The 27043-nt window shown below is 49.7% G+C and overlaps 10 protein-coding genes across 10 annotated transcripts; 3 read left to right on the forward strand and 7 right to left on the reverse strand.

Annotated features, from left to right (window-relative positions):
- Positions 1–646: 646 nt before the first annotated feature.
- N7503_002605 (histidinol-phosphatase) lies at positions 647–1646 on the reverse strand (the record flags this gene model as incomplete). Its single annotated transcript, XM_057062152.1, has 2 exons — positions 647–892; positions 951–1646. 2 exons carry the CDS (start codon positions 1644–1646, stop codon positions 647–649), a joined length of 942 nt encoding a protein of 313 aa, XP_056926114.1.
- Positions 1647–2334: 688 nt separating this feature from the next.
- Positions 2335–3018, reverse strand: N7503_002606 (uncharacterized protein; the record flags this gene model as incomplete). The annotated part of the gene is made up of 1 exon (XM_057062153.1): positions 2335–3018. One exon carries the CDS (start codon positions 3016–3018, stop codon positions 2335–2337), a length of 684 nt encoding a protein of 227 aa, XP_056926115.1.
- A 531-nt stretch (positions 3019–3549) lies between these two features.
- Positions 3550–4025, reverse strand: N7503_002607 (ATP19 family protein; the record flags this gene model as incomplete). The annotated part of the gene is made up of 3 exons (XM_057062154.1): positions 3550–3604; positions 3723–3850; positions 3978–4025. The coding sequence occupies 3 exons, from the start codon at positions 4023–4025 to the stop codon at positions 3550–3552; spliced, it is 231 nt and encodes a 76-aa protein (XP_056926116.1).
- Positions 4026–6860: 2835 nt separating this feature from the next.
- On the forward strand, positions 6861–8267 carry N7503_002608 (uncharacterized protein; the record flags this gene model as incomplete). The annotated part of the gene is made up of 3 exons (XM_057062155.1): positions 6861–7047; positions 7252–7873; positions 7941–8267. The coding sequence occupies exons 2-3, from the start codon at positions 7316–7318 to the stop codon at positions 8265–8267; spliced, it is 885 nt and encodes a 294-aa protein (XP_056926117.1). The 5' UTR covers positions 6861–7047; positions 7252–7315.
- A 1423-nt stretch (positions 8268–9690) lies between these two features.
- N7503_002609 (putative mucin family signaling protein Msb2) lies at positions 9691–10707 on the reverse strand (the record flags this gene model as incomplete). Its single annotated transcript, XM_057062156.1, has 1 exon — positions 9691–10707. One exon carries the CDS (start codon positions 10705–10707, stop codon positions 9691–9693), a length of 1017 nt encoding a protein of 338 aa, XP_056926118.1.
- Positions 10708–10955: 248 nt separating this feature from the next.
- N7503_002610 (uncharacterized protein) lies at positions 10956–11981 on the reverse strand (the record flags this gene model as incomplete). The annotated part of the gene is made up of 1 exon (XM_057062157.1): positions 10956–11981. The coding sequence occupies one exon, from the start codon at positions 11979–11981 to the stop codon at positions 10956–10958; it is 1026 nt and encodes a 341-aa protein (XP_056926119.1).
- Positions 11982–16077: 4096 nt separating this feature from the next.
- N7503_002611 (uncharacterized protein) lies at positions 16078–18025 on the forward strand (the record flags this gene model as incomplete). Its single annotated transcript, XM_057062158.1, has 4 exons — positions 16078–16249; positions 16371–16668; positions 16751–16892; positions 16958–18025. The coding sequence occupies 4 exons, from the start codon at positions 16078–16080 to the stop codon at positions 18023–18025; spliced, it is 1680 nt and encodes a 559-aa protein (XP_056926120.1).
- A 292-nt stretch (positions 18026–18317) lies between these two features.
- On the reverse strand, positions 18318–20493 carry N7503_002612 (uncharacterized protein; the record flags this gene model as incomplete). Its single annotated transcript, XM_057062159.1, has 2 exons — positions 18318–18542; positions 18601–20493. 2 exons carry the CDS (start codon positions 20491–20493, stop codon positions 18318–18320), a joined length of 2118 nt encoding a protein of 705 aa, XP_056926121.1.
- A 621-nt stretch (positions 20494–21114) lies between these two features.
- N7503_002613 (ESCRT-II subunit protein VPS36) lies at positions 21115–23101 on the reverse strand (the record flags this gene model as incomplete). Its single annotated transcript, XM_057062160.1, has 3 exons — positions 22983–23101; positions 22776–22911; positions 21115–22707 (listed from the first exon to the last, which is right to left on the reverse strand). The coding sequence occupies exons 1-3, from the start codon at positions 23081–23083 to the stop codon at positions 21115–21117; spliced, it is 1830 nt and encodes a 609-aa protein (XP_056926122.1). The 5' UTR covers positions 23084–23101.
- Positions 23102–23467: 366 nt separating this feature from the next.
- On the forward strand, positions 23468–25101 carry N7503_002614 (uncharacterized protein; the record flags this gene model as incomplete). The annotated part of the gene is made up of 3 exons (XM_057062161.1): positions 23468–23537; positions 23592–24831; positions 24888–25101. 3 exons carry the CDS (start codon positions 23468–23470, stop codon positions 25099–25101), a joined length of 1524 nt encoding a protein of 507 aa, XP_056926123.1.
- Positions 25102–27043: the final 1942 nt, after the last annotated feature.

Raw genomic sequence — 27043 nt, forward strand, 5'->3', positions numbered from 1 at the left:
AAAAACCAATGCTGCTGCTCCACCATTGGTTCACTCAATTACGAGCCTTGATACAATATGGTAGAGCGGAAGGCATGTGACGATCATATCTATGTTCTATGGTGAGTGCATTAAGGAGGGGTAACGCCAAAGCTACAAGCCTGAAAGTTTCTCGAGATAGCACGCAATAGAGCTGCAGAAGACCTTGCAGGGGGGAAAACCACTTAGACTTTAGCACATATCAATTCCATTGTCTCAGGCTAAGCAAATGGTTCGGGAAAAATATCCAATTTGCGCCGCCAGTTAGCGTGGCGCTAAACAGGGATCTGATTGGGATGTCCACAACATCGGAAATATGGGCTATCAGAAATACACCCCCAGAGCTTGACCATGGTCAGTCGTTTTTTCGGCGTTATATTCAAATCTGGGGATAGAGATTACAGGCTCATTGGATCCTGCCGCTCATGGGAACGTGGCGGGTGCTGTTTCGGGCGATACAAGGTCGATCTAACTCTATATGCTCAGCGGTGATGATTATTGAGTTCTCGATCCTCCATACGTGCATGACAGCCCGGTTTTATTTCGTACGTGCATCCGAGATGGGATGGACTCTGGTATCTATATTAACTTATTCGTGGGAAATTATAGCCTGCCCCACTTAAAGTAACTATACATTGCCCCAAAATTCCATATTTTTCAGCTCCTCCAGGGACACTGACGCGATTTGTGTACGCGGAAATCGCGCATCGGCCGCTGTGGCTTGAGCTGGTGTTTCCGCTAACTGCAGGTAGTGCAGCTGCGAAATGCCGGTGTGATCTAAGAATTCCAGTACACGGTGGAAGTTCAGACTGACTTGGTCGACGCCATGACTGTCATCTGAAAGACAGAAGCGACCTCCGCGTGCTATGAACTCCTAATAGAGAAGTATGGTTAGCATGGAGCTCAAACTCAGGGTCTCACGTTTCACCTACCTTGCAAATCTCAGCTTTGGGATACGGCTCACTCATCCCCTTCCTTAAAGCAGCTCCATTGAGCTCCAACATACCCCCATAGGAAGCAACGAAATCCAGATTCCTTAGAATCCGACTCCAAACACCAGGCCATGTCTTGAAACTGCGCTCCATGTCATCGCTCTTAAGCCGAATAAGATCAAAATGACCTACAACCAGTGGCTTCAATTCCTTCAGCATGTCTAGTTGTGCGTCGAAATAGTCCTCGAACAAGCGCTCGTCCGTCCCGCCAGCAAGTTCCCGCGCACGCTCGTACATCGGTCGATCAAAGTCAATGGGAACAGTGTGCATGTGGTGGATAGAGCCAATGAAGAACTCAAAGGGGAACCGAGATAGCGAGCGATTGATGAGATCTTTAGACTCAGGACGGATCCAGTCGCATTCGAAGCCGATGATGATTTTGATTTGGGAGGCGTATTTTGTGCGGAGTCGTTGCGCTTCTTCCCAGTAAGCGGCTTCGTTGGATTCGTGCCAGGCTTCTGTTTGGCCGACTTCGATCTCTTCGGGGTAGAAGTCTTCTTTGTGGCGAGGCATGTGCTCTGTTAGGCAGAACACTTGCATTTTCTTGGAAATCGCTGTTTGGATGACCTCCTCCAGGGAGTCTTGTGCATGGCCAGGGCAGAATTGGCCTGAGTGGCTGTGGTGAGAAAACGGCATGTTTGCTATGAGTCAAGTCAGTGGTGCTCGATATAATGGGGATATTTGGTTGCGCATGGACGTCTGGAGGTGGTAGAAGGGATATTGACATACCGGTAAGTGCAACTATCTTCTTATTTTGCTCTTGCCTGTGTTCCTTGAGCAGCGTAGTCTATGAGAGTAATATGTGACCGAGGCAAGCCCCGCGGAACCCGGCGTTGATAACGGAGCGATAAGAGTTTCCGTGCTTCCACTATCGCGACGAATGGACGAATTATAGAGCACACAGCTGTTTCACAAATTTCATTAATGTTACAAAGAGATAATTGAGATAATGTGCAGGTAGTTTACAGGCAATCAATGCAAATGTTATAGCATCTTAATATGACAACATCGTTCGCAGTTTGTCATGTATATGTGCAAGGCCTGGAGATACTGTATTTCCCACAGAAGCAGGCCCATAATGTCCTTGGTACCTTGTGAGGACTGAGGCCCGAGGCCAACCGAGCAAGCGACCATGGCTACTTGGGTACACTCATGCCACAGTATGCCCAGGATCCTCGTCATTGGTATGTGTAGCATGTGCTCCTCGGATACAGGTATGATATGAGCAAACGCTTCGTCGCGCGCGGCGGGTTATCGCCCTCGACGCACTCGTTGCGCAGTAGTAGTAAGATCAATCAGATCATCCAAAGACCCAATTATCCCTTCAACCTGCAGCCAAAACAGTCGCAACAACGTACTCCCCATCATGAGAGATAGAAAGCTTTCCAACCCGACTATCACTCCCGTCTTCCGCACTCCCCAAATACACAATCTCCGGCTTCCGACTAAGCCCGTTAACCAGGTGAGACTGTGCCACACCCGTGTTCACATCCGTATCCAGATCTGAGTCCGATTCTTCCTGCACCCGAACCATAACGTCTTTCCATCCGATTGACGCCGCTCCGTCTGGGGCAGCTTTGCGCGCGGCTTCCTTCGCTGCGAACCGGCCTGCGAGCCAGCGCGTCATGTCGGCTGTAACGAATGAGGAGCGCGTGGGTGTAGCAGAATTGTTTTGCGATTGTGATTGGAGAGATAGGGACTCTTTGAAGCGGTGGTGAAAGTCGCGTTGTTCTTGGTCGCAGAGGATGCGGCGGGTGAAGCGTGTTAGGTAGTTACCACGGCGCGTGAGGAGGGCGGTTATTCGGGGGAGGTGCACGATGTCTGTGCCGATGTTAAGGGCAAATGGGAATGGTACTGGTTTCATTGCGATATATGCAGCGGGGATGCGGACCCGAGAAGTTGGGAAGGTGGTTGAAGGATAGTTGGCGGTTAAGGTGTGAAGGTTCGGGATGCCGGCGGAGTGGAAGCTGAGCCAAAAGTCGGACTGTGCGACCGTGGGATATAGCATTGTCCGTTGGGAGACGAGGACTGTGATCGAGTTTGGTTTTTTTCGTCTGACTTGAACCCTTTCAACGTAGCTACAGCTTTAATATTAGGCGACACCGACTCCTGTCTACGGTGCAGTCACAACGGGTATGCTCTACAAATCTGCTTTCAAGCCAACATCATCTGACAAGGATGACCATGGAAGAGTGCAGATAGTCTGCCAGACACCTATAGTGCTGGTGATATCAAGCTATGGGCATAGGCTGAAAGCCAACTATTCCCGAAGCACAGGATCACAGACCCAATCAAATGATAGAAGGAACAATTCTTCAATGCAGCGTACACGCCTCTTATGTACAGATCCATGTAAATCCATCCATCGACTTCCGGGATCAGCCCGTTCGGGTTTCGCAGAACATCTCCAAGGCCGACACGTCTCGATGCAACGGTGCAGGGAAAACGACGAATGGGATGGGGCGACTCGACTCATGCATCACGCGGTTTCATATCGTGCCGATCCATAGTTAACATCCGTGTATAAGTTGACGAACGTTTAGTGTCCGGAAGCGGGCTTCTTGTCGCCTCCGTCAACCTCCTTCAAGAAGTTCCTGTAGAAAAGCTGTCAGTAACATTGTACAGCTTCAATTGCGCAAGATTCCAGCTATGGCTAAGCATTCCAGCTGTTCCAACGCCCAATTGAGTTATCGGGTAGCTGAGTTCACGTACTGGATGAAATCACCCTCTTCCTTGGAGGAAGCGTTGATGGGGGGTCCAGCGGCGGTCTTGGGCTTGGAGCCACCACCGGCGGCAGCCCAGGAACCAGCGAAGATCGTGCCGAGAGTGGCCATGGCGAGCTATTGTCATCACCAAGATATTTGGTTAGCCTGCTGAGCTTTCCTTCTGTAGCCGTGCATTGGACTTAAAAAGGGATAGGCGGGCGACGGTGCCAGCGGTGGGGAAGGAAATGTTTCGGCCACTTACGACGTGGGAGCCGACCTTCTTGCCGGCGATCTGGTAGTAGACGACCATCTTGAGTGATTGAATGGGAGAGCTGAAGATTAAAGGCAGCGATGTGGAAGCGGAATCCTCAGGCTTGACAGAGACGAAGTTGGCTCCGAGACCGCCTTCCCTGATCTGGTTAGCGTCTCTGAATGACTCAGCAGCTATATATCATGTGATCTCCCGTAATGGCCCGTGAGGCCAGGACATCAACAGTCCTCTCTCGAAAGACATTGAGTGGGATGCAAGATTCCAAGGTTCTGATTGAAGACCGCTGGTTTATGTTAACCTTTCACTGAAAGACTGTTCTGTATACAAGGCCATGAGGAGTTTCTTCGTTCAAGAAAGTATACTGCAAGAAGGCCCCATAGAGTTTCAAAATTAGTTACGTTGAAAAGTTTGATCATCATAGCATGTGCACTTTCCATGAATTCCCTCGCGGATGCGGCGGTGGATGGCAGTTCGTATCATTTCCGAATGTTACTCTTGCGGTTTTTGGTGTGCAGGCGGTGATGCAATCATGATTTCGCGAATTTCACTTTGTATCAACAACGTTTTGTATGGCTTCATTTTTGATTTTTGGCGACCATTAATACCCCAGATCATTTCAATCTTTCTTTCCTTCTTCAACTCTCTCATACACACCAGTAACTTGCCATTTACATGACAAGTCCTGCTTGCTCCGAAAATTTCCCAACATTCAGATTGCTTACAAATAAGTGCTGCACTTCTTAGTCTCCCCATTTCAAATGTTTCGCTGGAAATATTCTAAGACACCCCATGCTTGAGTAAGAGCAAAGTGAGAGGACGTCACCATCTAATTTACGGCATTACCTAGATCCTTTTGCGTGAGAAACTGACAATTTTGCTGCTCAAGCACCCTACCAACCAGATCTTATATCTCTCACTCAGAGCTCACTCCACCAACCACAGCTATGCCGCCCAAGCCGTCTTAGCCGCCCAAGAAGGGCGTTGCGACAACCCAAGCTTCGCAAGACCAGCCTGTAAAAGTTGACCTGAGACCCTTGCATGATACGGCCTTTCACAAGGCCAATATGCCTAATTGGATTCGCCATTGCCTTATGGCCAAAAGACCGCAGGGCCGGTAGGTGCACTCCATATTTACTTTTTCGGCCCTGAAAATGCTAATTTTTAGATACTTTATGATCGGGCAATTTGCATTTGAGATTTGGGTCGCCATCGCAGATCCATCAGATGAGTATATGGAGTTTCTCGAAAGAGGCGGTGGCAACCACAGGGGCTTATCTGCCAATTTACTTTCGCGGTCCCCTCAATATTCTCAACAGCGCCGACATGCTTCTCTTTGGGTTTTCAGTTTCTGCGACTACGCAGCAGATTACAAATGAAGTATTACCTGACTACCGCTTCAGAATTGCTACTACGAAAGATGACAGCGTCTAGTAACTGAAGTATCATCAAGGCTGGGTCGAATGATCAAAATGATGAATAGGATGCTGAGGAAATCGGGGATGCGATTTCTGTCGATTTGGATTAGATAATGAAGCTATACGACGATGATGACGAGATCTTGTCACTGAGGCCCGAGGGGGAAAGTGTCATGATTCTCATCCCTTTTGCGGAGGAGGAGATTCCGAGAAAGGCCGTGTGATCGGGGTGAAGCCGAGCTCCCAGTTAACGTGGCCCTGCAAGATAATAAACTGACAGAAGTCAAAGCAAGATTCGACACAGCTGGAAATTTGCGAATAAGGATCGGATATATGGACAGCTGCAACTGTACCTTTATGGCGGGCTCCTTTAGTTCTTTTTCTTTTTCTGGAGCTTTCTAATTGAACACCACAAAATTAGTTGAACACCCTCACTAACCGCATTCAAAGTAGCAAGGTATTCAAGATATAGAGAGCAATATTATTGAGTATAAACCCAGGTACCTACTAGTATACGTTACTCTATAGGATACGCTGGAATGTTAAGGTGATTGTGATATCCATCAAGCCACCTTTTCCTACCTATATCATGGCTCTAACAAAGCGTTATCTCGTATATTGAGGGAACTAAGCGCGATGATGTGATTTCCCTGGATGCGTAACATATCATTTTATCTGAATTACAATTACTGCGCCATACCAGATATAGAAATGATGTGGTGTTCAACTAGTGAGCTCCTTTTTTTTGTGCACTGGCTAGCAGTGTCAAGCTAAGGATATGAATGACGAATTATCCTCCTTCTAGCTTGCTTCATGTCAGGGAACTACTTCCGTCCTCAAACTCTTTGCCATATTCCCATTTCTAGCCGCGCCCAACCTTATACGGACTTTGTACCCCAGCGGGTCATGATGTCCATACTACTGACAGCTCCAAGCCATATCTTGATTGGTTCACTATGCATGACTCAGCATTTTTCGATCCCCGAGATGGCCCGGCATGTGGACATCCCCGGGTAAAGCACGAGCCCTGTTTCCGGATCGAATAAAACTGTTGCCAAAACAAATCCTCTCAAATTGAAGATAAAGCATGTAGATCGAATAAGCTTCGTATCTGAACCGGCTAAAGCAAATATAGTTCATCTTTTACCCGAATCTCAGCCGTCAGAGGCCAATTCGTGGAACCGGGCCGGGAAGTAAACTATTCCATGGTCATCGCTCTATACCCCGGCTATGGCTGTGTCTCTCGGCAGCCACCGACGGTTAACAGAGGCACTCTTATAAGGTTGGAACCCGCCGTAGCCTGATCTCGATGTCTTACCTATCACTTTTGCGCATGCCCAACTTTCTTCCTTTTGCGATTTTCAGCGATTGAACTCCGTGTGCACACGATCGTTATCCCCAGCTTTTTCTTTTAGGCGTTTTAACTTCTTTACATAACTAGCATCGCTCTTTTGATCTTATTTCCTTCAATCGTTCGTTCTACACGTGAAAATCAACATGGCTTCAGGTTCAGTTGGTGGTGGTGGCCAGGAAGATGCGCCGCCGGTCTTGCCGCCCAGCAAGTCTTCTGCGTCGGGAAAGCTTTCTCCGCGCTTGCAAGAGCTCCTAGATCGTGTTGACTATTACGAGGACCATTACTCTTCATAGTAAGTCACGATTGACCTGAGCTGCCCAATTTTTCACTATTTTTGCAATTTTTTGTCTTTCCGTCGCATCTTTTTTACCTTTAGTTGTGATGGGTGGTCTCTTGCCTAGAGCGGAGCGGAGGGACCGAGGGGCATTGCCCGCAAAGTCCGACGACTCCACTTCCCGGCTTATTGCTGGCTATGACATGACATACTCCACTAAAGATTCCCCAAGCTTCAACTGCCTCACAAAAGCTTAGTTGAGCAAGGGAACAAGACCAAACTAACCATGGACTCCTCGGATCCCAGCTCTGTCGATTCGACCGACACCAATTTCCGTTACGCAGCCTACGGTAGCCGCGTCCGTACCATCCTCCTCTCCGCCCACCGTTACGTCGCCTACACCTCAGACGTTGGTGAATCCTTCCGCCCAGTCGCACACCCGTGGCTCGTCCGCTCCGCCTACGGTATCTCCTGGGCATACCTTATCGGCGACGTAAGCCACGAAGGCTACAAAGCTTACCTCCGCAACCGCCGCGCTCTCACCCCACCCGGCGAGTCCTACAAGGATGCCAGCGACGTGCCCCAGACACAAATCATCCGTGGCATGGCTACGGGCAACCTCTCTCGCCCTCTGAGCGGACCCAATGATGCGCTACAACCCTGGCCTACGACGGAAATCTCGCTTGCGGAGGACTATCGTATGGTTATGGCCAAGCGCGCCGTTTTCCAGAGTGTGGCAAGTATGGGATTGCCCGCGTTCACCATCCACAGTGTAGTGAGATACTCTGGGCGCATGCTGAAGGGGAGCAAAGTCACGTTTTTGCGCACTTGGGTGCCAATCGGAGTATGTTCTTTTGCTTTTCTTCTTTCTTGATTGATTTTATGAGGCGCTTATACTAATTTGATTACAGCTCGGTCTATCGGTCGTCCCATTCCTGCCCTACATCTTTGACCATCCTGTTGAGGAGGCCGTAGACTGGGCCTTTGGCACTGCACTCCGCATTTACGGAGGCGAGGACGCCGTTCGGCCGCTGCCTGCACATGTCCGTAGTGGGCATGCTGATGGCGCGTCGGATGGCGAGTCCCCTGTCACAGCAGCCGCGGCGCAGCTTTCCTGGGAGGAACACAAAGCGGAGCGGGATGAGCTTCGCCAGCTGCGTCGTGAGCAGAATGCTGGTAAGTGGTGGGGTGGGCTTGGCGGTTGGTCTGGGGGTGATGAGAAGAATAAGAAAGACTAATCTCATGAGGAGATTGGGGTGGAGTTGGGTGGAGTTTCTTTCTTTTTTCCCAATTTCTTTCAAATCTTACTTCCCGTCGTTTTTGCTTTTCTTCTTGGGCAGTATCTCCCCTTTTTTCTTGTACACTATGTATTCTCTCTTCCTAGCGTCCAGTTCATATCCCCACTTTCTGGCTTTAGATGTATTGTTTGTCACTGGCCTGGATCGTGGCTGTTATATTGAGAGAATTGGGATATTATTCTTACCTCTTGAATGGAAAATGACTTCTTCATCAAGCATGATTATTTCCAAGCATACAGTATTTGCTTGCTATGTGCCAGCAACAATTCAAATACATTATTATAGTCTTCAAACACAGGAGTCAACTGCAACAACACCAGGAAATGACTTTTCAGTCCTGAACAAAGTGATATGAGATGTTTCATTTTCCACGATAAACGGGTCTAGAACCTTGGAATGGTCTAATATTCTGATACAGGCTGTACATCAGCCGTTGTTAAGGCAACCTTGTCCCACACACGAGTCTACTTTGGATATCTCACATGCACAGACGCAGGAACGAAACCTTGGAACTAGCTCAAGGTTGGCTAACGGGGACGCAAGGGCGCCACTGTCTCGGCAACGGCGATCCCTTACACTAATGATACATGACTACAAGATCAGGAAAAATTAAAGTAGGAAATCTACACCTCTCATTCTCAAATTCTCAACATCTACTACACATCCATCGCAAAACAACACAAGATATACATCTGTACAACAAAAAGGGAGCATTCAAAAACAAGGATTTGATCCTGCGCAGAGAGAGATAGGTAAGGAAAAGGAAGTAGCGTCGGCTCATCAAGAATTGGGCCACCCAGACCATTAGGGATGTGCAAGAGTCCAAACATAATATGACCAGTAAAAAAGTAGATTTCTTTCCAGCGGCACAAGAACATGAAGTAGAACATTCGTCTCATTCGGAGGTCATAGTGCCATGGTAAAGTAATAGAAAAGAAAAGGGTATGGGAGAACAGAAGGGGGAATAGTTCAGAAAAATAAATGAAAATGAAATGACACAGGTCGCGCCGGCAGGGACATGACGTCGCTCGGAGTATCAGAAGAATGATAAGAAGGGAAGAGGTAAATGTTGGCCAATGCAAAATTTCACAGTGGGAAGATACATGATATGTGACATTGTGCATCCTTGGAGGGGATGATGAACAGTGAAATAAAGTTTTGTGCAAGCTCTCATCCTTCCCACTCTCAACCTGATAGCGCAGAGGTCAAGATCCACTGACGAGAAAAGGGAAGTACCAATGTCGTCGAGTATTTGGGACTCTTCTCGGCCGAGGGATGGGGAGGAATAGAGACAAGAAAGGATCTGGTCTATCCATGTTGGTATAAATTTTTTTTTTGCTGTTTTCCTGTAAAGGGGGACCATCTAGTTCCAGCCCAGAGAGTTCTCCGCCATAACGGGGGCACTGATCATCTGGGAGCGCTGGCTACCAGACACACGGTTACCAGCACCGACGACAGAGGAACCCTGGCTCATCTGGTCGACAGAGCTGGAGCGCTGGTGCAGTTGCTTTCTCTTGCGGTAACGGCGAGCAACCCAGAACATAGCGGCACCGTAGGCGGCGGCACCAGCCACGGCACCGACAGCAATGCCGGCGGAGCTAGCGCTACCCTTGCTGCTGCTTGAGGTGCCATCAGAGGAGTCGTCGCTGCCGTCGCTGCTGTCGCTGCCGCTGCTGCTGCTGCCGTCGCTGCCATCAGAACCGGATGATGAGTCGCCGTCATCACTGGGCCAGTTGCCGGTGAAATCCAAAGGAATGGTGGAGTCAATCATGCTCATCAAGGCCTTGACAGTCGCGCTCTGCTCCTCGGTGTAGAGAAGAGAGTTCGGGTTAGTCTTCTGAGACTTCAGCTTTTGGTAACCTTCAGTGGGGAAGTAGAAGATAGCGAGGGTGGCGTTGTATCCGGTGCTCTCCCAGTTGTAGTAAGGCTCAAGAGCGAACATCTCAGCCTTGGCACCCCAGTAGGGAAGAGCATGCTTCAGGGCCTGAGGGATGTACTCGAAGATCTGAGACGAAGACAGAGGAGTGGTAGCGACGAATGACCAGGGAAGGCTGCCGTCAAAACCGAGCTGAAGCAACATAGAGTCGGCAGGAGCCTGGGTGACACTGTTGGAAGGAGTAATCGAGTCAGGAAGGGACGCAACCACGCTGTGAGTGGCAGTGCTAGTGCTGATAGCACTCTCGGTAGTGGAAGGCTGGATTAGAATGCTGGAGGGCATCCAGTCGCTGGAGTCAGAAGAAGACGAGGTGGTCTCAACAGGCTTCTCGGTGTGAGTAGTGCTAGTAGTCTCAACGTGAGAGGACGTTGTGGCCTCGGGCTCAGGGGTAGGCGTGAGGGAAGCAGTTGAAGTAGGGGTGACCTTGACGGTCTGGCTTCCCATGGGAGTGGGAATGGGAGTAGGAATAACACCAGAGCCGGTGGGTTTGCCAGATCCACTTTCAGAGCCACTTCCAGAGCCACTTCCAGAGCCATTTCCAGAGCCAGCACTGGGGGAATGGGGCACAGGGATAACGCCAATCGAGCCGGTGGGAGTTCCGGTGGTGGTGCCGCTGCCGTTGCCATTGCCGTTACCGCTGCCGTTGCCAGTACCAACGGGAGTGCCGCTAGGGCTTCCCGGCTTGTAAGAGGTCACGCTGGCCAGGGGGTAGGGACGGCACCGATGCCAGTGGTGGAATCGGTGCCATTGAGAGCGGCCGAGACGCTGGCCAAGAGACTGGTGAGCGCATCGCCGGTTGCGGTGGGGCTAGCGGTCACAGGAACGCTGACGGGGATGGTAGCCAGACCGGTGCTGTTAGTGGTGGCGGTTCCTGTAGCAGTAGCAGAGTCGCTTCCCAACAACCAAGCCAGGATATCGTCACTCGAGGAAGCAGAGCTTGAGGCAGAGCCTGATGCAGAGCTTGATGCAGAGCTTGATGCAGGAACTGAGGCAGTGACTGATCCAGTAACTGATCCAGTAACCGATGCGGTGGCGGAAGTCGTGACCTGGGCTGAGGTGGTAGCACTAGTAGTTCCGTTAGATGCGGCAGTAGTGGAGTCACCGCTCAAGAGGTCCGACGCTGCAGCCGCAGCATCGCTCAGCAGGTTGCCTGAGGAGGCGCTAGTTGTCGGGGTGGCTGTGGTACTGGCGGCGGTGGAGCTGCTAGAGGCGGCGGAGCTGTCCGAGTCAGTGGAGCTGGCAGTGGAGCTGCTCGCGGTGCTGCTTGCGGCACTGCTTGCGGCACTGCTTGCGGTACTGCTTGCGGTGCTGCTCGCGGTAGTGGTGTCAGAATTGGTTGTGTCGTCCACGGCGGTGGTCACAGTCGACTTGGTAGTCGCGGCGGCGTTTGAACGAGTCTCCGTGGTGATAGTGTGGCGGTGTCCTTCGGCGTCAATGGAAATCACCACAACAACCTCCTTTCCGGTGGTGGCAGCAGCCGCAGAGGATGTAGTCGCGGTCTCTCCGGTGATGTCGTCCACTAATGTGCCGAGGGGGTTCGGTGGGTCGTTGTTCTTGTAGGTGCTGTTGTGAACAGTACGCTTGATATTCTGGGGGAAGTAGTAGCGCGGTCGTTCCACGTGCGTCGCATCGTCATCTTGGATAGCTCGCTGCGCAGCCACCAGCTGGAAGCCCCCGAGGGACAAGGCGGCGAAAACGGACAAAGAGTTGACACGCATTTTGAGGTTAAATAAAGTTGATTTGAAGCGCTCAGGAGTCCGATAATGGAGGGTACAGTACGAGTAATTGGAACTCGTCTGTCAACACCTCAGGGATGAAATGGCCGAGGCCCTGATGGGTATCTGCGATTCGAATCCGCTGAAGTTCCTAGGATGTTCACGAGAGTCGTTGGACACAGTCACAACGTCTCACAGATAACCTAGAATTATAGATCAAGAAACCGTCACGATGGGCAACCGAATCTTGTAGTGAGACCGATCGAATAGAGCGATCGACTGAATAAACGAATGGAAGGGGTCGTAAAATCTGAAACGACCGGAAAAGCAGCAAAAGCGAGTGTGGGCTGGGTAGCAGTAAGGAGTGAGCGACAGTCTACTGGAGAGTAGATGAGAACAAAAAGCAAGCGGCGACCGTGGGATTATGCAAGGGGAGCAGAATTGGCTGGACCCAGGTCAAAAGTGCCGTCGTCGTCGACGAAAATGGGAGAACAGAAAGGAGTGAATAAAGGTGAATTAAAGAACATGCTCTCAAGAGCGATCTGAATTAGGGGCGAAGTTGAAGGGAAATGGGGGCGGACACGTGTGGGCAGTCAACAACAACCGTAATCTTACCAATCTTACCGTAAATTAAGAAAATTAGCATTATCCACATTGCTATCTACACGCACTCCGCTAGCATCATCGGCCATGATTGCGGGTTCAATTTCTGGGTTCCACTGGATACTTTTTGATAATTTCATTTTTCTTAAGTTCCAGTTCATGGTTGTATGAATACTGGACACACTATCTACTATAGCTGCCTGGTCTCTGCTTTAGAAACAATCATTATACGTCCCTAAAATCACGCAACATACTAATGCAGGGAACTGGAATGAATATGTCCACTGCAATCTACACGATTGAACTTTTCTAGCGAACTATGAGGCAACCTTACACTCTCTATTCGGCTGAGATCGCCGATACGCTCGGAGCATTAGAGCTGCACGGTTCCTGGGCCGTTTTGCCGTTGTACGACCTTGCTCGGCCTAGCTGATATTTGATGGGATCAGCATAGACAGGGGAAAGGAGATCGATCAAATCGAGATAAATCCCGTTAATTAGCCAGGTGGAGAAGGAGCAAGCCTCAAGTAAGAGACGGAAGAAAAAAGACTAGTGGCATAAATAGCTCGGCCTGGTTGCAAAATGGAGCAAGAAGCTCAACACTCTCTGGTTCAGGGTCTGGAGGGGTTGATTTGCAGGCTTTTCCACCTCACTGTCGTTTCGTGCTCAAGGTTGACGATCACTAAACTTCCCCTAGGCTATTGACCTTGGAAGCGCGCATCCTAATTAAACCATTGCAATTTTAGCCTGGTTCTGGGCACGCTACTAGTACTTTTGCCGCACAAGGTTCAGTCCGTCGCATGGCCCAGACCGACGGCGTCGTTGCGGTGGAGTCGAGGAGACCACTTGCGTGTGCCTGGCCGTGGATGAAGAAGCAAAGTGCGTGGTGGTAGATTCAAAGCGGGACCATGGTCCTTCCCGCGCAGACATGATACACGGGGATTTCAAGCAGGTACGGGTCCCACCATGCCCAATTTGGAACTAGTGGCTTGATCCTGAACGCCCGTTTCGCTCTTGCCGCTGCTTCGGGTAATCGATCAACAAGGAGATCAAATCACAGTTTCTTTGGTAATACGCTCCATAGACGCTTGGTCGCCTAGCGATTCTTTACTTAGCGAGCTTCGGCCTTGGTTCTTGATTTCTTGGTATCAGTAGTTCCGGGACTGATCCCCTTTTGTCGTATGGATATCCCCTTTTTGATGAACTACTGGACTATACTTGGAGAAAAAGAAAGAATACAAAAATGGCCCCGACGCTGACCATACGTCATGCTACTCGGGCGATTTTTTAAGTTTACTTCCTGTTCGGGCCTTTCAATGAGGTTCGCTGTGAACTATCCAAAAATAGGGTGCTCAAAGGCGCAGCTATCTAGTATGTGCACTCATCTTGTATGAGCTAGGATCAATATCGCAGAACATTGACGATCCGGTGAACGCACCTCGGGTACCGATCGACGATCACCGAAAGAAAGAAGCAATGACAGGAAAAGAACAAACCAAAATCCACGTGCCCCGAGGGGCCATGACATGATCGGAATGAAGGGGAGAAGCTTTCTCGCGAAAGCGCGTCCCTCGAACATTCCTCCTGCTGGTATTTGGTGGGGGTGACCAGTCATCACGTAGTATAAAATACGCGCGAATTGAACATGATTCAATTCCTTGCAGCTGCATTTTTCTCGCGTGGAGGCCTGTTCATCCTGATCTATAGTTTCTTTGCTAAAAAAGAAATAGACTCCCGCACCATTGCCATGCTAGTGGAACCAGCTCCCGTTCGACACAGACACCGAAACCGCTAAACCCGGAGTCTTCGCCCAAAACTACTTGGTGGCCGGATAAATATAGACGGGATAAGCCACTATTCTTTCAATTCCGACCCCAACTTTCCCGTCATACACTTGAACCTAAACTATTTCCATGCTTCCATATCAACAATCAGCCTCTTTTCTACTCCGTAAAAGCTAAGCAATCCAGGGCTTGAACCTTGAACCCCTTAAAAAATCCCACAGAAATCAAAAATACACAAAAGCCACGATCATCAACAGTACCACGGACCGAAACAGCCGCTAGGCCTGTTCCTGAGTTTGCGCACAGCTGTCGGCCCCACCCGCCACCCAGGCATTTTGGGTCATGGCGTCAACTTACCTAAGCACACAAATCATTTTTCTGGTAGATCACGTGACTGGCGTTCTGGACAATGGTCCAGTGGAGCATGTCGTCGTGGTCTGGACTTCGGGCTTGCGTCAAGCAAAGAATTTCATGCAGCATTGTGGATGCTCTGCCTTACAACGTGGAGACCGTTAGGCCAAGCCACTCCGGGGCACGTCATATTGCTGGACGTTGAGGCCTAGAACGGTGCTTTGTGTGGTTAGGGCTGACGGAAGAACCGGAGGATGTTCAAATGTTCTAGATTAATGTAAAATCAGTGAGTATCCCAAGTACGGTTCGTCGTCATCGAACCTTTGTTCTGTTGGATATATACCCTGGGTAGCCTTAGAAGGACGGTGCCCAAATGGTCTCATGGACGCGTATTAAGTTTCAGGCGAAGATATATATATTGTGCAATTTGGGCAGAAGTACCTAAATCCATGTATATTGTTCATGAATATTCCAGATCCACCTAAACTTATAACACTAGTTCGTGGCCTACGCTGATACCTATCCACTAACTTTGTTTCATACCCAAGGTTGACAGCTGGAGGAGTCTCCAAGGCTGAGAAGAATACGTCAGCTTTTTTCTGAACGGCATTCATTTGATTACAGTACTTGGTTAAGCACGTAGTCCACCAGATCTAGAACTTAGCCAGCTGCATGGACATGTAGGCATTCTTCATGCAGCTGGTAAATTATGGACCTTGACATGTTTAGTTGAAGACTTGCTAAGTTCGTCTGTTACGTTATGCTGAGCTTAGTGAAACAGTATGTTTCTTTAATGTCTAAATGAGTAGCATATATTTCAGGCCGCATATGGTTGCTTTATAAATACAATGTTATTCTGATTTGCTGCGGGAGCCTGGAAGCTATAGGTGGCCAAGTCACTTTTAGCACAATAACGTACTGTAGCTCGCTCGATGTTTTGTACTAGAATGTTCAAGCTCGTGGGCGCTCGGTTGATTATGTTCTCACAATATATCAATCTCCAAGGAAATTATATCGAGGTATGAAAAAGCATCATCTTGTAGATCAATACATGATGAAAGGGTTTACAGTAAAATGGTTTCTGCTCAAAAAGCTCAAACAAAATACTAGCGACCTGGAGTGCGTTAGTTGGCCTAGAACCACTTAACTTGTATATTCACGATTGTGCGCAGATTGTCTCGCTGAAGAAAGTATCACAACACCGTGCGCAGAAAGTAGCCTTAAGTGAAGAATCTCGCGCTGCTACTTTCTACCCATCACCACAACCATAACACTTCCTTCCCTCCCCTCCATCTTCTTACACCTACCCACTTCCCATCTGATTCTTAGCTCAAGATTTGCTTTCATCTTCGTTCTCCACGATGGAATTTTTCGGCGAGCCCAGTATGGCTCATCAACAGACGAGTACTGCCAGACCCACAAACCCAGGCCCTCGCCTTTCCCGAGTGCACAATTTGGATGCAAAGTTCTTCTTGAACCGCCCAATGGAGGATATCATCCCTGCAAAATACCTGAGACGGGCAGAACATACGTGTAAGTTTAAGCTTCCAGGCCATGGTTCATCTTAATACAGTCACCCGAAACCCTACCACAAACTCTACCCCAGGTTTTCGCATGTCGATTGCCCATATGTACTAATCACTCTCTCGAACAGCGTCTGTTCAGCGAAAGCCCTGGATTTTCCGTGGAAATGTCGAGGATGCCCGCGATGTTGACCAGGGCGAATGGTCCAAAGTCGATATCCGATATAGAGGAGTCTTCAAGACCCTAGCCAAAGTACCTACTTTCTCAAAGGGGCTGTGGGATGGCGGGTCTGAAGACCATATGGTTCAAACTGATTCAAGAAATTCGCGATCCCAGGGGCAGGTCATCTACGCGCTGATGAATGAGGTTGCAGATATGATTGATCTACAGCGACCTACCCGAGAAGGCGATGCCATTTTCTTCTTGAAGTGAGTGATAAGTCATCCTTTAGGCTGTATGGTCAGGTCTTGTGGAAATTGTCCATACTGATCACCATTCCTTTACTCCCAGGCCCCGACTTGTATCCACCACGCTTGAATACTGGACTGGATATCGCGAGAAACACAGAGATGGGCCCAATACTTCGGGCTTCCTCTCGCTAGAATTTGAGCCTGACAATGGCCAGTGCTGGCCATTGTTACCCGTGTCTACAGTAAGTCTCCTCCACTATTTGCAACTAGTCACATCTTATACACTCTGAGAATTACCATCTAACAGCCAGCTACACACCAGACAATAAAAGAAGAACACCTCATCTCAGCCCTGAACGAAAAGTTCAAGCTAATGCTGGGCCAATTACTCCTCCACGTTCGCCCTCTCCATATCCCTGGCGACAAACTTCCGGATCAAGAGATATTCCTTCTGGGTCTCCACGGCTCAAAGCTCCACCTCATGCGGGCCTACTTCCCAGGCCAGAAAATATCCAGCCTCTGGTGCCGCCGCGAAGTCCCAGGCCCAGCACCAGTCCTATTTCCCCCTAACCGCCGCCGTCGAGCACAGTCCTCCCCTTCAGCGCCACACACAGTGCACATTGAAAACTACGACGCAGACACGGAAGACGATACCGATGATATCGATGGAGCCATGAACTTCCCCACAGCCACAAGCGCAAATACAAACACAGACACGGATATCGCTGGATTACCCCGTCCGCCAACCCGTCGAGGCCGCGCCACCTCTCTCCGTAGCCCCCGTTTCTACGGCGCAGAGAATATGGAGCGAGTCCGTCGGCACCTCGAAGCTACCCGTCTACGCAGACTAGACTACGAGCCAAATCCACGCACCTTCCGTGTTCTAGCTACACGCGAGTACGATCTATGGGTGAAACAGGATTTCACAGCGGTAGTACAGCTGCTCGCTGCGTTGCAGATGTATCTGCTTAGCGGAGAAGCGAAATGTGGAGCTATCCAAGAGCTTTTTGAGAAACATCCTATCAACCGTGCAGATGAAGAAGATGAAGATTCTGATTCGGACTCTGATTATTTGTTTCCTGGTGTCTATTCTGAAGAACAGCGGAGTATGTTGATGAAGGAGCATATCAAGACTGAGGAGAAGAGGATTGCAGAGCAGGAAGAAGTGTTGCGACGTGATCAGGTTGCGAGATGGGCGGAGGAAGATCGGGTGGCTAGGGTTTCGGAGGCCATGAGAGTTGGGGGCGAGGATGGGATCTCTAGCTTGCGGGAGGCGAGGAAGCCTTGGTGGGAGTTTGTTTGGGATGATCAGGAGGGGGTTTCGAGGGGTAACGCTGATGAGGATGAGGAGATGATTGTGGGAAATGTTATGTAGAGGGTTTTACAGAAGGGTTGGAATGTCCTCGACGTTAAGAAGTATCTAGGAGGCTATTTTTATGTTGAGAAACATCAGAATGCAATATGGACTTAAATTTGTTTCAATCTAAACTTGCGAGTCTTATGTGTGATTTGGACGTAAATGCCAACGCTAGATGACTGTGCAAGATTGGGGGATAAGATGGGTATAGAAATGTGTAGAGTAGTGAAGCCTGCCTCACGATTCCTCTTTCGAATAAAAAGACCGATGATCAAATCGATAAGAAAAATAGAATGTGGCACACCAATGGTTAATCCCGGTGACGCCGCTCTGACTCGAAGGCAGTGAAGCCATCGATGCCGTAACCGTCTGTTCCTCCAGTACGGAAGTACTCAACAACCACCCCGATAGCATAGCATGATGCTGCCGTGGCTGTACTAGTCAAGATTACCCGGCGAAAAATCTTGTGGGAAATTGACTCTGGGTGGGAAGACACGGGTTCCTCCACACTTCTTGATCCAGGGGTTGGGGGTGGCTACAGAGTCGACCAGTTAGGATGGCGAGTGGAATAGACAGTTTCACTGTCTGCTCACCTGGTTGGTGAAAGATGGGCTCGAGGAGCTGGCGGAAGCTCTGGTGGGTTCGGAGTCATGTCGAAGAAACTGGGCGGTCTCCATTTGAGGAGCAGGGTCACGCTTGGTGGGGGCTTGGGAGGTGACATTGTCCGCCTTTCTGAAGACCAGAATGTCACCGCCGCCAGTGATAATCTCATAGCCATCACGCTGCATCTGTTCGAAGTATGGGACGAACTTGCCAGGGTTTTGAAGGCGAGACAAGACCTCGACCAGAGGACAGGATTCGTTCACACCAAAGAACAAGTCAGACTCGGCTGTGGTTACTTGCGATGCGGAAGAATCATAAGTCAGAATGCGGTAGACAGCAGCCGGGGGCTCCTGAGTCTCCGAGATGGAGCTATTTTTGGCTTGTTGGAAGTAGTCGCCAAGACGGTCTTCAGTGCCAGATAATTCGATATCATTGGACGAACAGGACTGGGGCTTGATATCTGCATCCAACAAATCATAACGAGCCCGGATATCGCTGGCTTGCAAAGAACTCAGATCCTCAGTCAAGGCAGGGCTGCCACCAGCTGCCTTGGTAATGAACATGGCTTCTAGCTCATTGCCAGATCGGCAGTCTTGAGTGATGTTGGCCTGTTGAGTATGGAGATCATCAGCGACTAAAGAGGGTTGGAACTGTCCATATTCAGTCGTGGAGATCGACTCGGCGATCAACTTCGCGTCCAACTCACTGCCCGGTGGGCAGTCAACAATGGCTTCAGCATTGTCGCCAGCTATCCCAAAGGAAGGATTAGAAGCAAACTTTGCATCCAGCTCATTTCCCGGGGAACAGTCAACCAAGGTATTTGTGGACTCAAGAGGATACGTTTCATGATCCTTCAACGGATATGCTTGATCCATACCAATGGCAGGGTTTGAAGCAAACAGGGCCTCCAACTCACTACCAGGAGCGCATTCGACGCTTTCCCCAGACTTCAAGCCAGCATCCACAGACAACTTCTTCATGTGTCTTGAAGGTTTGAAGACCTCAGCTTGAGTCTGACCAGAATGATCAAATTCAGAAGTGAACAACGCCTCCAACTCGTTACCAGGAGGGCAATCAATGTTGATGTTAGGCTTATGAGCAGACTCTTGATAATCCCCGGTCTTAGTTCGAGCGTTCTGGTAGCTGGTCGGAATGAAGGTGAAGAGGGCATTCAGCTCGCTTCCAGGAGGGCAGTCGACTGTCTGAGAGTCAAATGGCTCTTTGGGAGCAACTTCCCTAGGGGCAGCTCCCGGTTGAAATTGATGCTTGTCAGCCAGAGACGGGTTGCCAACAAAATTTGCCTCCAGCTCACTCCCAGGAGCACAGTAAACAGCAGGTTGCGGTTCCTTTGGTACCATACGACCACAAATAGGGTCGTATCGAAGATTGTCTCGACTAATCTCTGGAGATTGAGTGAAGTTGAAGTCTTGGAGGTGTGCCTTGGGATGAACATCTTTGGCCATAGGGTGCTCGGCATCGATGAACGACCACAGTGAGCCCGGCCGAGATTGATGAAGCTCATCCATTCGTTTGAAGAAGTCTACTTGATACCCAAAGATTGCACCAAAAGGGCGTTCGGAGAACTGAGTTCTCAAATTTGACATCCGCTCTAGCATCTGTTCTCGTTCGGATTCCCAGAAACTCATCTTTCCGCCAGCGGAGATGCCTGAGAACCCAGAGCGGGTGCTGGCGAGAGGTTCGCGATTAGACTTGTCAAAGGGCCAAGTTCGTTCTGATTTATTGCGTGGACCATGGGTGTTCCGAGCAGCGCAGCATATGCTTCGACTTTGGGTGGTATGGGAGTACGCTAATTGGGACAGGGCCGGGCGGGCAATACCAGGTCTCGACGTCGCAACAGCAGAGAATGCGGCTGAAGAACTCATGACGGAATTCTCGATGATTGAATAGAGCTGGTATCTGATTTGGAAGTACACTGGATGGTATTCACAGAGGCTGGATGGTTCGCGTAAGGTCTAAGATTCGAAGGTGCTGTAGATCATATCTCCACCAAAACCCACACGATCTAAAGCGGGTCGCGCTTATCTGATGCGCCCGATGGGTCCACTGGGATTGTTGAAAAGAAAGACTTTGGAATACCGTGACGTTGAGGCAAGAGGGCAGGAAAGTAAATGTGATATTGGAGATAGAAACAGAAAAAAGTAGCCAAATAAGAGGAAGGGAATCTTTAAAAGGGATGACGACGAGGGAGATTCCATATACCAGTAGGAGGACAGCCCTCCGACATAGCGGGGGGAGAGACTGAACCGTGGGGTCAACCAATCATAATCGAGTAAGTCGCATCCCCGCGAGCCAAATTGCTGAGGTCATCAGCACTTTGACGTCACCCTATCTCTTTTTCTGCTTATCATTGGTGATAAATCCGCGTAACCTTCCATCCTTGATGAACCATATCAGCATGCAGTATGGAACCCAGATCTAAGTCGTCTCTGGTTACTATGACCTAGGTACGTGTATTCATGGTCGACTCTTAAAACCAGGTGAAATCAACTGGGGGTGTCAATGAGACCATTGATCCAGAACCGTAGCCCTTCCACCCCTTCCTCCCTGCAGAGAGCCCCCCGGTCTTCTGCCATCTCAAGCTCTTCAGCAGCCACGCCAACACTCCATTTGAAACGCTGGGCCGTTTCTTGAGCAGTAACGGCCCGACCGAATACTGTCCAATCCCATGGGACCGATTCCTCCGGCGGGACTCGCCGTAGCTCTTCCATCCAGTCTTGTAGTTGACGAAGTGTCTTTTCATCGCTCCAGTCATATTGCTGAACGACTAAGAGCCCGCTCTTGAACCGTCGTAAACGAACCGGTAATCTGAGCTTCTCCCAGAGCTCCGCAGCACGTTGGAAATCTGACGGGCTAATGAGTTCCACTCCATTTCGTGACCGATTAAAGACCGACCATAGATCGATAAGACTCATAATGCCCCCTTCTCGTTGTAGAATACCTTTACGATCATCGGTCAGGTATTCGGCCAAATTGCGGGCTAGTTCTGATAGATAAAGATTCTCCGATCCAGAGCTGAGCATGTCCTTAGTGGTGACCATCCCTAGAGCGGCTGCAGATTCAGATAAGACCGCGGTAGTCTCGGCGGACCCCTCGTTCGTGGACATGCCCGACTCCCGTGCCAGAGTTTCAGCCAGCGCAACAATTTGCTTGGCAGAAGCCATTAAAGCTTCTAGATCCTCGAAAGCGTTACCGATCACTAGTTGATTGTTCATCCGTGCTTCCAGTCCCCGCTGTTCCAGGCCCGCAATTCCCACGGCAGATACTCGTGGAGGTGCTGGTTGAGGACTTTCCAGCATGTTAGTAGAAGTAGTAGTCGTGGGCGCACTTGATGCACTCTGTTCAGGGGGAGGCACAGGGGGTGCGTTTTGAAGCAGCCATTTTCGCTGGATTAGAGCGTTCTTCAGTCTCTCATGGAAAGTTTTATCTCCACCTCCACGGAAAGAGAGCTTGATGCTCTCGATCACTTCAGTGTTCGGATTTCGCGATTGCTCGAAGAATGGAGCCGGGGAATCAGTACGACGACCACGAGTCCGATCCAAAGAAGCCGTAGATACTAATGGTGCCCCGCACATTTCACATTCTATTAAAGATGGATGGTTCACAAAGGTGCATCGAGGGCATGATATGGAATCTGATGCAACGGGCACCGATTGATGGTCAGTGCCATGGATCGTATTATCTCCAATGGGAACTGAGCTGGGTCGTGGAAGAGGTTCCCGACTGGCTGCAGCACTGACCGCAGCCTTTAAAACGGTTGTAAAAGGTGGCTTAATACCGCATGCTAGGCATGGTGGTAAATGGGTCGTCGGTTTCGCTGTGGCAGGATCGAAATTTGAAGGCACAGGATTCGAGAAGGTGCAAATGGGACAGATCCACGTCGAGTTCACTGAGGTGGAAGGCGGCTTTTGCGGGGCGATCGATAGTGGAAGAGTAGAACCCGGCTTGCCTGAGCTTGGATAGAGGGTCGATGATGGGGGCACGGCAGGACTAGACGTTGCACTGCGCGACTTATCGGTCTTACTCTTTTGCGGTTTGGGATATATAGTAATTTTTGGAGACGATTTCAGAAAGCCTGCCTTTGCATATATCCACCATGTTAGTTAGGCGATCGTTTATCTTGGAGTGGGGGAGGGGTCGCTCAAACCTGATATTCAGCACGATCAATTTCCTTCAGATCGATCGCCACCGAGTATTTTCGAGGATCATCTGTCGCTACATAGCATACCCGATGGGATGTTAAGTAGGCATGGCCATCTTGATAATCGGGGATCTTGTATTTCCTAGTCAGGGCACTTATCAGTAAACATATCCAATGTTCATAGCATCATAACAAACGGCATGCACCACTTACCCCTCATACAGCCCCACCGCATCCTGGACAAAGAGAAGAGTCTCGTCAGGTAACAGCAAGGGTCTCAGTGCAGTCGTCAGGTCCAAAGACTTGAAAAACATCTAGCAGGTTCACACGCGGTGACAGCCATGGCTTGGCTTGCGATAACAGATAAAGCACGGATGACGGGGATCCGGAGAAACCAATGTTCCTGCCAAGCGAAAGCAGATCGTCAGTTCGATTCTTGTGTGTTTCATCCTCCCAAGGTTTCCAAGTCTTAATACCCTTCTTGACCCTCGAATTCAAACCTCAACTTACACCTTTCGTCGAATATCTTGTGGCGTAGGAGCATTTCTTTTCTTCTGTCTCCTCTCTTCGACCACTCCCAGTTTCCCCCCTTCCCAACGTAGCCATTTTTTCTCTCGTCTTACCTTCCGATTATCCACCTTTTCCATCTCTTCTTTGATTTCTTTTGCATCACCACAACTTGTTTCTTAGAAGTTGGGATGAGCTCTAGCATTCCTCCTTGGCGTGCGACCGCCTCGGCTCCTTCTACCGCAGGAGCTTTTACAACTGGTAAGCAGAAGAGGAGAATCCAAATGACCTGGCTTGGCGCTAACCTTGATACAGCGACCCCTGCCTATATTCCAGTACAAGCCCGTCGTAGCCTCAACCACCATAACAAGTCCAACCCTTCAACCTTGAACGGAGCATACCAGCCCGCTATGTCGACAACGGATACAGCCCAGGCACGTGTGGAGTTCTCTCCTGCTATTCGCACCTATGTACAGCGATGTTTTGCTCCCGAAAATCAGATCGCCAGCGTGAGCACCGCCGAAATGCAGGAGAAGCTCCGAGAAGTCATCACCAACGCCGCGAAAAATGATCGACTTAATGCCATCGACTGGGAGCGACTGCAACTACCCCAAATTATAATCCAGAACGAACGCAACAAGATCTTGGCCAACCCCAGCGTCTCGAGCTGGGCCATGTCAGGTCAACCCGCATCTCCTGGAGATGCCTCGCGCAAGCGCAAGTCGACAGAGCACCAACAGTCTGAGCCTGACTCGCCACCATGGAGAAAAACTAACAATCGCAATCGTTTTGAGGACCGAGTCACTTACCCAACAACAGAGAAGAAAAGCCGCATGGCACTGGACGCGTCAAGTAAGTCCAAAGCTAATTTGGAGATGAGGAAGAAACGGTTTGAGGGGGCTGGTGCCACTTACGGGAAATCGGCCACCTCCTCTCCCCAGCCCGAAGTGGACCAAGGACCCGTCGTTGGAAGATGCGAGAAATTAGAGAAAAACTATTTCCGTTTAACTTCTGCACCGAATCCGGATACCGTTCGTCCTTTGTCGGTCCTGAAGATGACCCTGGATCTCTTAAAGAAGAAATGGAAAAAGGAGGGCAACTACGGCTACATATGTGACCAGTTCAAGTCCCTTCGCCAGGACTTGACAGTCCAACACATTCGGGATGAGTTCACCGTGTCCGTTTACGAGATTCATGCACGCATCGCCTTGGAGAAAGGGGATCTTGGTGAGTATAACCAGTGCCAAACCCAACTGCGGGTTCTCTACTCGCAGCAGCTGGGCGGCCACCCAACGGAATTCAAGGCCTATCGTATTCTTTATTTCATTTACACCCGGAACTGGACCGCTATGAATGATGCTCTAGCCGATGTGACTGCCGAAGACAAGAAAGATCCCGCTGTCAAGCACGCTCTTAATGTTCGCTCCGCTCTCGCGCTCGGAAACTACCATCGTTTCTTCATGCTCTACCTGGATACCCCTAACATGGGTGCATACCTCATGGATATGTTTGTGGACCGTGAGCGGTTGAGTGCTCTTGCCGCCATCTGTAGAGCGTACGTGTATCCATATCATCCTCTCTCTTATCTATGGTTGCTGACTGAGACAATAGCTACAAGCCCGACGTGACTATTCGGTTCATCACTGAGGAACTGGGATTTGAGTCCGATGAACAGACCGCACGCTTCGTCATTGATCACTCCTCTGCGGACCTACTCGAAGAGAAAAGCGGGACTGTGAGGCTGCTGACTGGCAAGGCGGGTGGCCTGTTCGAACAAGCCAAGGCAGAAGCCCACCGCGTCGTTGATATCAAAGGGCAAATCTAAAGCCAGTTTCGATACAGAATTTCCCGTCCCGGGGTTTCACGTTAATCACATCTAGGCTGGTCATCCAAATTATCATATTTGTGGCCGCCGTGGTTTCCTTGTCTTAAGTTCATTTCATTTTTCAGAGCGACAGGCGTTATTTTGGTCTCTCAAAACCCTCGAACCCCCCCCCCCCCTTGAGTTGTGTGGCATCTTTTTTTCGATTCCCCTTCCCAGCTTTTCAGCCTTCAAGCATCCGCGGTTTCACATTTGGAGTCCAGCCATAACTTCCAGCACGACCAGCAACCATACTAATATCTTGCACATTTGGCATCGATGGATGGACGGATTTGGCGGAGTGTATGCGACTGTTTTGCTGGCGTCCCCAGTAGATATCTTTTACCATATTCCCAGCAGATTACATTTGATGACAAAAATTCAAACTTCATTGCATATTCATGACTGTGCCACCTTTCGCCACTGTCACGAACCTTGGGAAAGTGGCTAACGACGGGATGTTTTTTGACCTAACTACCGATTGGTGCCTGATTAGCCAGGTATCAACACTAGAACCTAAAATTGCGTTACCATGATCTCTGGTTCCGTACTCCGTAGAAAGGAAGATGTGCAATGTTTTGCCCCCCCAGATTTTTGAATCCCGGAGACAAGGTAATTTGACTGCTTTCACTAGTCTCCACGCCATGCCTCGGGTCTCGCGCAACCGACAGTTAGTAGCCCATACAAGCCTAATTACCGCCGGACCACGTGGGTCCCACGCTTGTGGCAACCATGGGTGGCCAGAGGGGCTCTTTACAGTGGCGCGTACCGTTTTCCTATAGTGACTTTAGTGTCATGGGGGACCTAGACCGATTAGCGGGGGAGATGAATTTACTACAATTACCGTTGTAACGCTAATTTAAGACATTTATCGCATTTACACTTTGTACCCCGTATAGCGGAAAGGGTTAAATATGTACTTAAAAGGGTGTGTTGCTGACATTACTGATCCTGGTAATTCGATCAATCAGGCAATCTTGACATCATAATTTCCCCCATGATCGGCGCTGTCTTGACCAACTACGGTTGATGGGACTGATCTTCATCACCCCTATACGGAGTAACGAGTACTCCGAATATAGCGTTAGAAAACCGCCCCCAACGCCCTTCCCCATGAAATCCCGCGAACCCGAACCCTGATATGCAACGCATAACCAACCCTATCTTGATGATTAATGCAGGCGTATCTCGTACCTGGAAGCCACCCAGGAAAATTGGCATCCGGCCCACTGGAAATGCTCCGTTAGGCGTAGTTCATCGGGCGAGTGCAGAAGCCGCGCATCCGAGTCTCAGAATTTAATTTATTTGGATCTAAACTAGACGTTTTTAATTATCATTTCATTTCTGAAGGTCTATCCAGATCTAGATGCTCCCTTGAAAGAGATGTCTCAACCCCAGTGGCTTTCTCTTTTATGTTTCCCTACCCTTTGACGTATTTCTTTGTTGATCGCCTGGAGCAAGGTCAAAGGCCACGACGATCCCAGCGTAATTGGGGTAGAAGGCCGTCAGATCCACGGTCCCAGCGTTTCTCGGACCACGGAATCTGGCTAAGGGTGGGGGCCCTGGTAATTGGATACATGAATTCTTGTTTTTTTTTTTTTGGCGCCTTCTCCCGGGAATTGTGCAAATCAGCGTGACCTGGGGGGCATGTGGTTATTAAAAGACAGACCAGTCAGAAGGCAAAGGACATTTTCTAGGATGGCAGGGTGTGATTATTAGCCGCCGATGGCTTCTGCCCAACGAGATCCCGGCGGAGTGGATGTTGTATTGTAACCAGATTACCAGGTATCATATCCCGAGTGGACACTTCCGACATTTAAGGATGTTCTGGTTCAGCTGGAATGATCAGCCAAATAGACCACTGCGCATTTTCCTGCAATTTTAGTGCATACATCAAAGAATCTCG

The sequence above is a fragment of the Penicillium pulvis genome, assembly GCF_028828015.1.
Source record: "Penicillium pulvis strain IBT 33274 chromosome Unknown contig_12_segment0_segment0, whole genome shotgun sequence".
Taxonomy (NCBI): Eukaryota; Fungi; Ascomycota; class Eurotiomycetes; order Eurotiales; family Aspergillaceae; genus Penicillium; species Penicillium pulvis.